This window comes from Pteropus alecto, unplaced genomic scaffold, assembly GCF_000325575.1.
Source record: "Pteropus alecto unplaced genomic scaffold, ASM32557v1 scaffold94, whole genome shotgun sequence".
Classification (NCBI taxonomy): Eukaryota; Metazoa; Chordata; class Mammalia; order Chiroptera; family Pteropodidae; genus Pteropus; species Pteropus alecto.
In genome coordinates this window covers 5,201,968-5,215,970 of record NW_006437736.1, presented here as the reverse complement: position 1 = coordinate 5,215,970, position 14,003 = coordinate 5,201,968, and the positions used below count along the sequence as shown (strand labels likewise).

Here is a 14,003-nt window from a genome sequence, read left to right as displayed (position 1 = left end):
CAACTTCTTCATATCCCTCCACTGGAATGTAACCTCAATGAAGGCAAGAACATATTCTATTTGGTTTATTGCTGATTCCCTACCATATAGAGTAGTGCCTGGCGTACAGTGAAGCCTCAAAAACATTTTTTAAATGAATGAATTAAAAAGGTAGAATGTTACAAAATAATTTTAGAGACTCAAGAGTTCTCTGAGAAGAGATTCAAGGCAAGAGCAACCAATTTTGCCTCGAGTGGAAAAGTGCTCATGAAATTATGGTAGGCGATTCGCTTCTGGGAAACAGTTTCATAGGCTTTAAAAAAATACTATCTTTAGGATAGTAGATATCATTTTTGACTCTTTTATATCTAGCATTCAGAAGCAGAAAATTTTAGGCCTCAGGTAATAGAACTTAAACCCAACAATTTACAGAACACTGTACTTGGCTTATTTTCCAGTTATATACTACTGTTATATATCTATAACAATATCTACTATAATGCATAGCTACTGTTGAAAAGATAACATCCAGGATAATTATTTAAGTTAAACATCACCCTTTTAGAAACAAATTTTAACTCAAGTAAGAGGGCAAGATAAAGTTGATTTGAATTCATCATTATTCAATTTCCCCTGTTAAAAAAGGAAACCTTTTTTTTTTTTGACACATCTTTTTATTTGTGAACATTTAATCTTTAGCTTTATAGAATAATATGTTTTAAAGACAATTAACCTTCAACAGATCGAAGGAGTAGGCTGTATATGACATCTTATGTTTTGAGTTCTCTATATTTTCCCAAGGCCTTCCTTATAATCTTACGAGCTCATTTATCCTGATAATAAAAATGAGAAAAGTGAGAAAAGGTCTTTTAATGGAGCAAAAAGATGAAAGTAATCATAGACTGGCCTTCTACAGCTAGAATGATTTTTACTTCTACTTTTACAAGTGAAAATTAATACTACATATGAAAATTGTAAGATTTTAAAAATAATTATTTTTTGCACATAGATGAAAAAGCTGACTTTCAAACAGTACTTGTTTTAAGTTTAAAAAAAAAATTACACTCATTTGCCCTTCTCCCTGGAACCAGTGACTACAGTTAGGAATCAAATACAGCAGTCCCACTTAGAGAAAACAGGCCACCACATTAGGGTGAGGCATAAGAGAAAAGAAAGAGAGATTTCAGGGGTGGAACTGACAGTCTAGACAGTAACTGGAGAGAGGGGAGGCATGAGGTGATTGGCAATGTTAATTAACTGATAAGAAATACAGATAAAAGAGCATGGTTGGAGTAAGAGAAAATCGTGAGTTTAGTTTGAAATGTAGTGAGTGGTGTAGACAACTGAAAATTCAACTCTGGAGGATGTATAAGCAGTGGTGGACTACATGAAATTACTGACAGAGAGCATGTAGACCAAGGTACTAAAATTATAAGAAAACCTCAAATCAAGAGGATGAGTAAAAAAAAGAAAAAAAAACAAACTAAGCGGTAGCAATGAAAGAGGTGGGAGACTGAGAATGTGGGGTCTCAAAGCTGAGGGTAATAAAAATTTCAAGGAGAGAACAATCAGTGAAGAGTCTACAGAAGGTGAACGTTTGGGGAGTTTGCTCTTAAGAAGTCGTTAACCAAGAGTTGCTTTAACAGTGGGCAGAGTACCAAAACTGGAACCCAGTTGACAACGCTTCTAGCATTCTGTAAGAATAGTGGTATTCTATCTAACAAACTTGAGATCCAATTCTCTAAGCAATTAAAATACCATAAACTAGATGAATATAGCATGTTATTATAGCTTGACGCCATAAGTGACTACTTTTCCATCTACTAATATGTTTATTTTTACTCCTCTCAAATCCAGAGAAAATTCGAAGTGGCTACTCCCAGTCTTTAATTTTAGCTAATCCTTCAGCTGATTCTGTTGTCTCTCTGAAAAAGGGTTCTGAACTCCAACTGTCTCGCTACATACACCGCTACTACCTCGATCCAAGCTAACATCATATCTGGCCTGTATTACTGCAATACTCTCAACTTATCACCCTACTTCAGACCTTGGCCCTTTGAAGCCCTGTCTCAACACAATAGTAAATTATAATCTGTTAAAAATATCTATCAGTTCAAATCATTCCTCTGTTCAAAGCCTTCCAATGGCTTCCCATTTCACACAGGAGCCAAAGTCACTGCAATGGCTCTAAGGTAATCTTAGCCCACATGATTTATCCCTCTCCCCCGCAACACTTGGTCCCAGCCCTATTGGCCTCCATGCTGTTCAACGAACACAGTAGTTCTCAAAATTTGATGTATATCAGAATCATCTGCAGAGCCTGTTAAAACACAGATTGCTGAACCACACACCCAGAGTTTCTGATTCGATAGCTTTAGAGGGGGATGGGGATTTGCATTTCTCACAAGCTGCTGATACTGCTGATCAGAAGACCACACTTTGAGAACCAGTGATCTAACACATCAACAACTGTCTGTCTCTGGCCCTTGGCACTGCCTGGGCCATTCCTATCTCAAATAGTCTCAAAAAAATAAAAGTAAACAAATTAGTATGTGAAACCCTCTTCTCCCTTAAATGTGGCCACTTTTGTTTTTCGAGACCTCTTTTTTATTCTCCTCTCTTTCCAAAAAGCCTCTTGAATTGGGTTCTACTTAGGTGATCCGCCAGTTCTTAAAACATAGACAAGTTATGGTAATATAGTATATTCATCTACTGTATGGTACTTTAATTGCTTAGAGAACTGAATAATTCCTTCAGTTTATGGCTCAAATATTTTATAATCACTGATGCAATTAGTTTTTTTTAATTAAGTTTATTGGGGTAACATTGGTTAATACAATTATATAATTTTCAGGTGTACATTATAATTTAACATCTGTATATTCTATTATGTATTTACCACCCAAAATCCAGTTTACTTCAGCTATCATATATTAGATCCCCTTTACTCACTTTGCCCTTCCCCTACCCCCCTATATTTGACCCCCTTTACCTCATCTACCTCCCCCCTCCTCCCCCACCCTCTACCCTCTGGAAACCACTAGTCTATATTCCATGTCCATGAGTCTCTGTTTGTTTGTCCTGTTCCTTTATTGCTTTTAGGTTTATATCCCACATATAAGTGATATCATGTGATTTTCAACTTTTTCTGTCTGGCTTATTTCGCTTAGCATGATTATCTCAAGGTCCATCGATGTTGCAAACGGCAGTATTTCATCTCTTCTTATGGCTGAGTAATATTCCATTGTACATGTGTACCACAGCTTCTTTAGCCAATCATCTATCGTAGGACACTTAACCCATCATCTATTGTAGGGCACTTCCACGTCCTGGCCACTGTGAATAACGCTGCTATGAACACTGGCGTGCAAATATCTTTATGGATGTGATTTTTTGTCCTTGGGGTAAATATCCAGTAGACGGATTGCTGGGTCATATCGTAGATCAATTCTTAGTGTTTTGAGGAACCTCCATGGTGGCTGTACCCATTTGCAGTCCCACCAGCAGCACTGACACAATTCTTGACCTATGGAAGGCAGTAACTCTGGCCCTACCTCCCCAAAAAAAAGCTCAGCTAGATCACTCTGCAGTGAAGACCATGACGCTCCCATGTGCCGAGCTTCTAAGCAGCTTTAGACCTCCCCTCTCTTAAATATGAATCGACAAACAGACATAACCAGACGTTTAAGGAAAATATCTAATATAAAATATAGCTGCCACAAGAAAAAACTAAAGTTCAAATAAAAAGATTAAGATTAAATTCACCTTTATTCAGTTTTAATGGTACTATGTGATCATATCAAACAGAATTTAACTTGCAGCCTATTCTTTTTTAACCAGATTCCCTACATCATGACCCATTTCAAACTGGATTGGCATGTTTGATCTGTGATTTGAATCTAAACAAATGCTGGATAATGCTCAAGAACGTTGCTTTTAGAAATATTTTCTTTGAGGTAAGCTAGCCAAAATTTTGGTTTTTCCTGGCCAAGTTATCAAGTTGCTTCAGTGCTTGTATGCTTAACTATATTTATCAGAACAAAGTTCATTTTCCGACAAAATGAAACTAAAGCCATCTTTTAACTCTCATTCTAAAAACCTTCTTCTCCCTCAAATGTGGCCACTTTTGTTTTTCAAGACCCTCTTCTTTATTCTCCTTTTCCCAAAAAGCCTCTTGAATTGGGTTCTACCTAGGTGATCCACCAGTTCTTAAAACATAATGCAAGTGTGGATCCCTGGGAAAAGACAGCAGATGAAACACATGCATATAATTTCACTAACTTTGAAAACCTCAGTAAAACTACAGAACAGTTTTTGTTCTGTTTTTTAAGACAAAAGCTAAAGGTATATACTAGGCACACGTTCCAGCTGGATGCCGAATGGCCAAGCGTTCAAATCAATAGCAGTGACACCAAATGTCACCATGATATAATGAACTTCTAGGATACTAGAATAAATGTAAAACTTATTCAAATTTTAAAAATTGTGTTGCCATTTTATTACTAAACGTTTTAGAAATCATTTCTTAGCACTGAGAGCTTCTCTAGATTGATCCTGCGGTCACGATACTTCATATTTGTAATACTACACAGAGGCCCACTTTCAAACACAGTCATTAGAGAATCGAGATTGTTTTTGGCTAGTTTTGCCAGTCTAGATACTGCTGATAATGACAGTGTTACCAAATTATTTGGCATTCTTTCCTCTCATATAACATTTGGTAAGATAAAAGACTTCTCTTTAATTTCTGGGTTTGAAGATTTGGTTGATAGTGAGGATGCAATCTCATTAAAATAATTTCCTATTACATTGCTCGATGATGATGCTTTGTAAATATTTTAAGGTGAATCCAAGATTGTTGCCCTAACACATATCTTTCATTTTAATATTTTTACACATACTTACTCCTTCACATGATAACTTGAGAAAATTTTGTTTTTAAACCTTAGATCTAAAAGCATAACAATAGAGAGATGTAACTGGCCTCTAAGACACAGACACACAGAAAAGAATTTCCATCTATATCTCAGCTTTTATTGCATCCATGCCAATTTCAGCATCTTCTCAAGGGCAGAATGATAGGGTTTTTAGAGAAGATGTCATTTAAGACACACTTGTACGCTTCAAGGTACATCTACCTGGCTATTTAAGAGAATTCCAGTAAAAAAACTGTTTTCTCCACAAGCAACCACTGGTTATTAGTAAGTCCTATTACTGTTACCTTCAGAGTAAAATATTAAGGCTATTTTGTTGAAACAACTCTTTATAATACATAAGTTCTCTTCCACCTTGTTTTATTTTTATTTTTTTAATTAAATTTATTGGGGTGACACTGGTTAACAAAATTATATAGGTTTCAAGTATAAGATTCAATAATACATCATATGTATATTGCGTTGTGTGTTCACCACCCAAAGTTAAATCTTCCAATACCATATATTTGATTCCCTTTGCCTTTATCTTGTTTTAATAGATTACAGAAATACATCATATGGCAGCTTCAGAATCTCTTCTATGTCATGTAATTTTTCTTAGGCCAGAAGTTTTCATTCGGGAATCTAGAATTAGCTAAGAGGGGTCACAGCTCTGAGACCCATGGCTTAGAGGGCCCTAGTTTGGCCCTCCTTCAGCTATGCCCCACCTCACAAGGTCAAGAGCACATAGAGCCCAAGGAATGTGCACACTCAGAGCCTGTGCGTCATCCTCTTCTAGGTCGTGCTCCAGATACCTGGGACCATAAACTTTCCTGACCAAATGGCCTGGAGGCCAATGCCAGGGCATCATCCTGAAATTGGTCCTTCTGAAGGCAGATCCTGTCACCACTGGTGCATACCCAACGCAAGGAGCACTCAAGGGGTGGCTGTTTACTGGAGGTATAGAAGGAGCTTGGACATGGAGCCTGAGCTATGTGTGAGGTCTTTCAAGGTGCAGGACATAGAGCCAAGGGTGGGGAAGAAAGAGGGGCAGGACTCAGACCAGGGACTAGCTTTCTCCACAACACCATGTTCCAAAGCAGAACCCAAGAAGTCCAAGAATTCATTGGACTTCCAGATCTTCAAAAGGATATTATCTGCCAAAGTAGAAAGACAGGTATATTTCCTTTAATCTGTAAGTTTGTTGTATAATTTAAAACTATACAGACATATATTATATGGGGCTCCATTAATGGGCCACCATTTATATCGCGGACCAGGCCCATCTGTTGAAGTGAATCTGTAGAATGCTTAGAAACATGACATTATTACACTGACATCATTACACTGATTAGATACAACAATAACCTGGAATGGTCTTTTCCCAGATTTTGATAGGGTTAACTCACTTTATCATTCAGGTTCCAACTTACACATCACCTTTCAGAGAAGTCTTCCCTAACCACTTAACAAACAGCCCTCATGAATCACCCTTCATCACATTAACCTGTTTTATTTTCTTCGTTGTCTTGACCAATATCTGAAATCATTTATGTAAACTCTATGACAGCAGAAACCTTGCCTGTCTCGTTAATCATTTATAGACTATAGATTCTTATTTTATGCCACAGGTTATTATCTGTAACTATCATTTATTTTGTGGCTCAAATTGTGCCAGATCTGGTTAGTATCTAGTAAGTTACCTGTGCATCCTTTTGTCATGTCCTATTTTTTTTTTTCTTTAACCACATCCTTACTTTCTGACCCCACAAGATATTCCAGGATCATCTTACACTTTTATGCCCCAGCCCAAGGAGCTTAGTTTCTATTATTCTCCATTCCCTTTAATATTCAATAATTGCAATGATTACATGCAAAATTATAGACTAAAGTGAACTTAGCAAAGTAATTCTACTCTATGAGGTTTGGCTCCACCTTAATGACTAGCTGATATCCCCAAACATCATCTCTAGGTCACCAGTTAACTACAGAGATAAGCAACAGGATTATACCCATAAATAATAATTTTTTAAATAAGGACTATCAAACGTTTTAAAATATCAAGTACCAAAAATATTGTGTATGGGCACTAAGACCAAGAACATAGGCGAGCACCTTTACAAGGTAGAGGAGGAGATGATTAAGTTTTGGTCACCGATGTTATTTACTAATTTTATAAACTCTGACACAGTTATCCTCTGTAGGTAAAAGAGAATGTTCTAGAATGTAGCTTATTCCCTTATGTACTTACTAGTTCTGTGTCCTTAGGAAAGTTACTCAACTGTTCTAAGCCTCAGCTCCTTCTCTGTACAACAGGAATAACAGTGCTTATTTCATTGGGTCATTTATAAGACATCCTTGTAAAGCAGTTAGCACGGTCTTGGCACATTATGAGAGCTCACTAATACCTAACATTTCATTATTGTCCTGGGCAGAGTATGGCTATATGACCTTTACCATACAAGAAAGGGGCTTAACACGTTCCATAGAGCTTTATTTTATTTAATGCATTTCTTTTCCAAGCATGTGCTTTATTCAAGAAACCTTAAGGAACTCACAGTTGCCTGTGGGGGAAATGAGAGGGCAGAAGGAAGAGAGAATGTTCCATCAACAACACAGCTTCCTCCCAGTGGTTACCTTTAGATACACAATCTTTTCCCCCAGGTCATAGATAGATTCATTTGCAGTAGCAATAGAAAAAAATACCTCTTATACTACAGGCACTGTAATCGGTAATACCCTTAGTTAATTTCTGGCTAACATTCAATGGGGAGATGGCTCATCAGAGTGAACCGGACTAGATTTAACCATACTTGGTCCCACGATGGTGAAAACCCAAAGAATGTTATAGTGAGAAAACAATGTCTTTTGAGGCTTCTAAAAATAACTCAGAACTCTGCTAATGGAGATATTTTCAAAATGTTTAACCTTTCTGGATGACTATTCAGCAATATGTAACTAAAGCCTTAAAAGCATGCATTTTTTTCCGAATGGTAACCACAATCCTAGAATCACAACCCCACAAGAAATAAAACTGTATATATAAAAATATTCATTACATTGTTTATAATAGAAAAACACTAGAAAGAGCCTATATATCCAAAAATGGATGGTAGATTAAACTGTGGTAGAATTTTATACCAAAAAAGTACATCGTCAATAAAATAATGGCATATGTCTACATTTATTGATATGGAAAGATGATCATGATACACTGATCTTCAAATGGATATCATGGATTATAAAATATATATGATTCCAGTTCTTTTTTAGAATATATATTATATCTCTACATTATGATATACCTAACTATGTATAATTATAGCTATCCATCCAAGTAGAGAAGGATCTATACTAAAATATTAATAGTGATTATGTGTAGATAAAGAATTTGAGGTAGCTTTAAATATTCTTCTTTATGCTTTTCCCCCTTTTCTTCAGCTTTTACAATAAGCATGTATTACTTCTATCATCACAAAAAGTTTAAATACCAACCACTGAATCATAAAGAATCTCTATGTCTGACTTGTCCCATGTCTTAAGCACTGATGATAACTGCCAGATGCCCTGGAATAAAAGGGGGGCCTATAATTCTCAGATTAGACAACCCAGGGAACTCACAGGGTATCTTATCAGGCATAACTACTTAGCATAGCACTGAGGTCTAGAAATTTATCATATAAACAGAAGAAAAAAATTTTCCCTGACACAAGCTCTCCTTAATAGAAACAGCATATGTAATATACATACTTTGAGGTAGGCAAAAACTTACTGCAGTGGATAATCTAGATGCCAACGTCATTTCCAAGTTCCCTTTGAGACCAAGAAGTGCAGGAACTAAAATGAAAACTTCAGTTACTTTTTTGAACACCTCCCAGTGCTGTAAGAAAAAAAAAATAGAATTTTCTGACACACTTTAAAAAACATTTTAGAACAAAGACATTTCTAAAAGTCTCAGCCTTTTTTCTAATGTTGCATTTACATTTTGAACAACACATGGCATTGAATCAGTGAACTTTTAGCTTAACACCATCTCCAGAGCTCCAAAGCCTTGAGTTACTTTGGAAAATCCAGTTAGAGTTGGGAGTGACAGCTGATACAGTCACTATATCCCCAAATACATGTAACTTGCTACACATCTTAGACACTTAGAGTTTACTTTATCCTTTTACTATAGCAAGAATCAGTGTAATTAGTGGTTAAGAGCACAGACTCAAGAACCAGATAGAGGGGGTTTGAATCCTGGTTCCAACACTAATTACAACAACCCCACAGAAAATTATAGTAATATTATTATCTAATTTCACAAATGAAGAAATAAAGATTCAGAGAAGTTAAATGATTTTCTCAAGGTCAAAAGATGGGACCTAGATTTGACCTCAGGAGTTCTGAGTCATCCATGTTCCGGTCCCAATTTTAGGTTGTGAGGCAAAAGATTACAGAGCACAGGATCATAAAAAAAGCACTAAATTGGAAATTAGAAAATTTGTGATTCTAGGCATGGATCTTTTATAACATAGTTGTGTGATCCTGGATGAGTCACTCAATTTCTTCCTTTTCTGTATGATCTCAATTTCGTCATCCATGAAATTAAGATATTATCTGCCCTGTCTAGACCCTGGGGAAATACCATGATAATGAAAATAACAACTATTAAAGTACTTTATGAACCAAAAAGCCATACAAATGACTTAATAACGAAAAGTGCTATTTTACAAATGCTATTAAAAGGTGATTATACCAGTAAGAAACTTAATGGACTAAGCATGTTAATTTATGCCAAAAAATAATCAAGGACAAAGTCATCATTAGTACCAAGACAGGTGAGAAAAGCAAAATTTAAATCCATCAGATAAATGAAAGAAAAATTGATTTGTCCCCAAAGTTTCCCTAGTGGTTGCTCCAAATAGGTATAGAACTAGGGCCTAAAGAGGGTTTAGGAAATGTTTATCAGTTCAGTCTTAGGTAAAATCTTGGTTCAAAGGATTTGCAAGGGAATCTATCCACAATCAAGCCACTAAAAGATGGGCCTAAAAAAGCACTGGGAGTCCAGCAGCATCCCAGATCTTCAATTTGTCAAAAATGAAACATGTTTTTTTTGGTCCATATGCCACAATTAAGAATTCTGCTATGTTAGTGGGATATGCAGTTAAGAATTCTGCTATGCTAGTGGGATATGTATCCTATAGAGATGATAGTAGTGGTCATGGTGGTGATGATGATGATGATGAATAACAACAAATAATAATAAATATTAATAATATTCAACATTCACTGATTTCTTGTCATGTGCCAGGCACTGTTCTTTAGGCGTATACATTTAATCTTCACAACAAACCTATGACATTTGTATTATGTTTATCAGATCAGACATAATTTAAGTATATATTTTACTAGGTCATAATTTTAAGACATCTACCTATATAAGTTAATTTTCGAAACACGAGAATAATACCCAGATATCTCTATCGGTCACATGCCATCACATTTTAGATTTGTTGGGATACACTCCTTGGGGTTACTTCCAGCCATTCCAAGTTTAATTCAAATAAAATCCTCTCATGGGAATTACTGTGAAATTCTTAGCTTTGATATAACAATAATAACTATTAATTATTGATTTCCTATCTCATGCCAAATAAATTCTACATATTTTCCACTACATCCACAAGGTATGCTTCTACTTTCTCAGTTTACAGCAGCCTTAGTGTCTCAGACATGTTTTCATGGCACCCTTAAGCCACAAAAAAATACTTAACAGTCCTATTTATTAAGTAGCCAGGTCCAAACAACTTAATAACTATTTATTTAACAATTTAGTAGCCATTTTAAGAAATAATACGAACAAAGTGAAAGAAAAAATGATTTACATCACATAACCACAATTCCTTTCTAATGGGATGTGTGCACCTGTTGGGCACTGTACAACTTCTCAAACCTTGGAACAGGAGACTGCCACCTTCATTTCTTGTTCTATGTTAATTTCATATAACATTCGCTTTTTTTCACAGCACCACTGAAAACTAGCTTTGCAGAAATATATCAACAGAAATGGCGTGTGATTTAATGCTGAATTGTTGAACCACCTGGAGCCACTAGTCTGTAGAGCGTCCAAGAGAGTCATTGTGTTTCCCTCAAAAATTGAAAATACCTCACAGCAACTCTGGACTGTCCAGACACCCAGACTGGGAAATGTGAGAATAGCGAGAAGCCCTGCAACACGATAGTCAAAGCGAAGGGCTCTGGTGTCACATTACCTGAGCTGAAATTCTGCTTCTACTACTTTTACTGGCGACTGGGGCAAAACTCTAATTTTTGGTCTAAAATATGGACATAATTATACCTTCTTTACACGGCTGGACCCAGGACCGCACCTGTACACAGTAATGACTAACAATATTGAATGTTTATTATCTACGACACCAAGATATATTATCAGTTAATTTTCCTTCAAGAGGAAGTAATGCAAAAAAAAAAAAGTCCAAAAAGGGGATGCTGAGGCAGTTAGTGCCAAAAAAAGATTTCACCTGCTTACAAATTTTGCTGTGGTCTAGACATGTTCTGCGAGGCTATGCAGATTATTATGAACTGCTAAACTTCTCCACAAGAACCTACCCCACAGAAAATCAACTTCTACTCTTACCAAATTTGGGGCTTCTGTCAATATTCAGAATCTTAGGCAAGCAACCACACATCAAATGTAATGTCAGATTGCTTATATATGTACTCGACTTGAAACCTAAAAATCTATTAATGTCCAAAAGGAGAAACAAAAACGAAACTTTAAAAACAAGAGTAACAAAGTAAGTTGAGGAACATGTCCATAGAGTCCTAACTTAAAAATAAACGGAAAAGGTTTTTAAAAATCTAATTGGTAAAAGAAGTTTATTCAATTTTAAGAAACATACATACCCCAAATCTGGAGGTTTTGTTTCTCATGAGTTTAAAAAACTAAACCCATTCACTTTTAGACATGACAAAATGACCAACCTCATTCAAAATTACAAAAATGCAAATTAAAAGGTGATAAATTTTCATCTGTGAGATTGGTAAAGATTAAAAAGTTGGATAAACTGTTGATAAAAGTAAAGGAAACAGGCTATTGCTCTACTGGTGAGAGCTGAAAGGTTTAACTTCTTGGGGAGACTTTGGCAGTATCTGTCAAATGTAAATGCATGCAATTTTCAACTCAAGGCTCTACTTCAAGGAATTTATCCTTCAAATAAACCTGAACATGACTTCAAATACATACATACATATAATGAGTTTCCTTCATCACTGTTCATGATAGCAAAACATCTGAGGCAATTTCAATCTCCTTCCTGAGGTAACTTCATAAAAATATACTGCTACATCCTTGCCATGGTGTATTACATAACTAGAGAACAATGTGGGAAATCTGTGTAGGATTTCTCTTGGGAAATAGAAGCTCCACGACAAATTAAGAACAGCAAGGTGAAGAGAAGTACTGTAGGGTGTTTTGTTTGTATTTTTTACACGCATACATGTACATGCATTTAATGTCTACTGAAGGAGACACGGACAAAATAGTCACAGCAACCTCTAAGGGACCAGGAGAAGAGCACATCCGAGGGGAGAGCGACTTCCTTCCCCATTACATATTCTTTCATACCGCTTAAATATGCTTTACTAGGTACATATATATTACTTTTTTCATGAAACATTTTGCAATAATTGTAGATTCACATGCAGTTATAAAAAATAAAAGAGAGGTATCCCATTTCCCTTTACCCAGTTTCCACCCATGGTAACATCCTGCAAAACTATAGGACAATATCACAAAGAGGAGACCGACACTGATAGAGTTAAGACATAGAACATTTCCATCAGCACAAGGACCCCTCCTGTTGCCTTTTTATACCCACATCCACTTCTTTTCACTCCTAAACCTCTCCGTGATCCCTGGCAACCACTAATCTTTTCTCCACTTCTGTAATCTGATCCATTCAGGTATGTAATTAAATGAAGTAATGTAGTATCACCTTTTGAGATTGGCTTTTTTCACTCAGCATAATTCTCTGGAGATTCATCTAGGTTGCATGTATCAACAGTTTGTTCCTCGTTAGTGCTGAGTAGTATCCTATCACTTGGATTTACCTAACTCTTAACCATTCAACTGCTGAAGGACAGCTGGGTCATATCCAGTTCTTGGCTATTATGAATGAAGCAGCTATAAATATTCGTGTACAGGATTTTTACGAACATAAGTCTTCATTCTCTAGGATACAACTGCTAGGTTATACTTGATAGGTGGTGTTCAGTGTTCAGTTTGTTTTTTTTAGAAACTGTCACAGTGTTTTTCAGAGTAGATGTACCATTTTAAATTCCCACCAGCGATGTATGAGCAGTACTATTTCTACACATGCTCAACAGCATTTGCTATTATTACTATTTTTTATTATAACCATTCTGACAGGCGTATAGTGATATCTCATCGTGGCTCTCATTTGCATTTCTCTAATAGTTAAAGATATTGAACATTTTTTCATGTTTACTTGCCACACTCTTCGGTGAAATGCCTCTTTATGTCTTTTGCCAATTTTCTAATTTTTTTAACTGCTGAGTTTTGAGAGTTCATTATATATTCTAGTCTTTTGTCAGATATCTGGTTTGCAAACATTTTCTCTCGCTCTTTAGTTTGGCTTTTCATCCTTTTAACAAGGGCATTCACGGAATAAAAATTTTATTTGCTGAAATCCAATTTATCCTGTATAGATCATGCTTTTGGTGTCGTCTAAAAAGTTTTTGCCTTGTGCTAGATCCTGAAGATTTTCTGTTTTTCTAAAAGTTTCATAGTTTCACATGTTGTATTTAAAAGTGTAATCTATGTTGAGTTTATTTTTCTCTAAAGTGTAAGATAGGTTAAGGTTTATTTTTTTGCCTGTGGATATCTAATTGCTTCAGCACTATTTGCTGAAAGAGCTGTTTTTTCTGCAATGAATTCCTTTTGCACATGTCAAAACTTAACTGGCTGTATGAGTCTATCTTTGGGCTGTCCATTCTGTTGTGTTGATCTGTGTCTCCCCTCTGCCAATAATTCACAGTCTTGATTACTGTAGCCATTTTAATAAGCTAGAAATCAAGTAGATT

At 35.9% G+C, this 14,003-nt stretch overlaps 1 protein-coding gene across 1 annotated transcript in view; it reads right to left on the bottom strand.

The window, feature by feature from the left end:
- SLC41A2 (solute carrier family 41 member 2) overlaps window positions 1-14,003 on the bottom strand; it is an 87,463-nt gene that overhangs the window by 61,044 nt on the left and 12,416 nt on the right. The window contains exon 2 of the mRNA XM_006914524.3: window positions 8,665-8,772. Coding sequence (XP_006914586.1) covers window positions 8,665-8,772 — 108 coding nt within the window. The remainder of the gene's footprint in view (window positions 1-8,664; window positions 8,773-14,003) is intronic.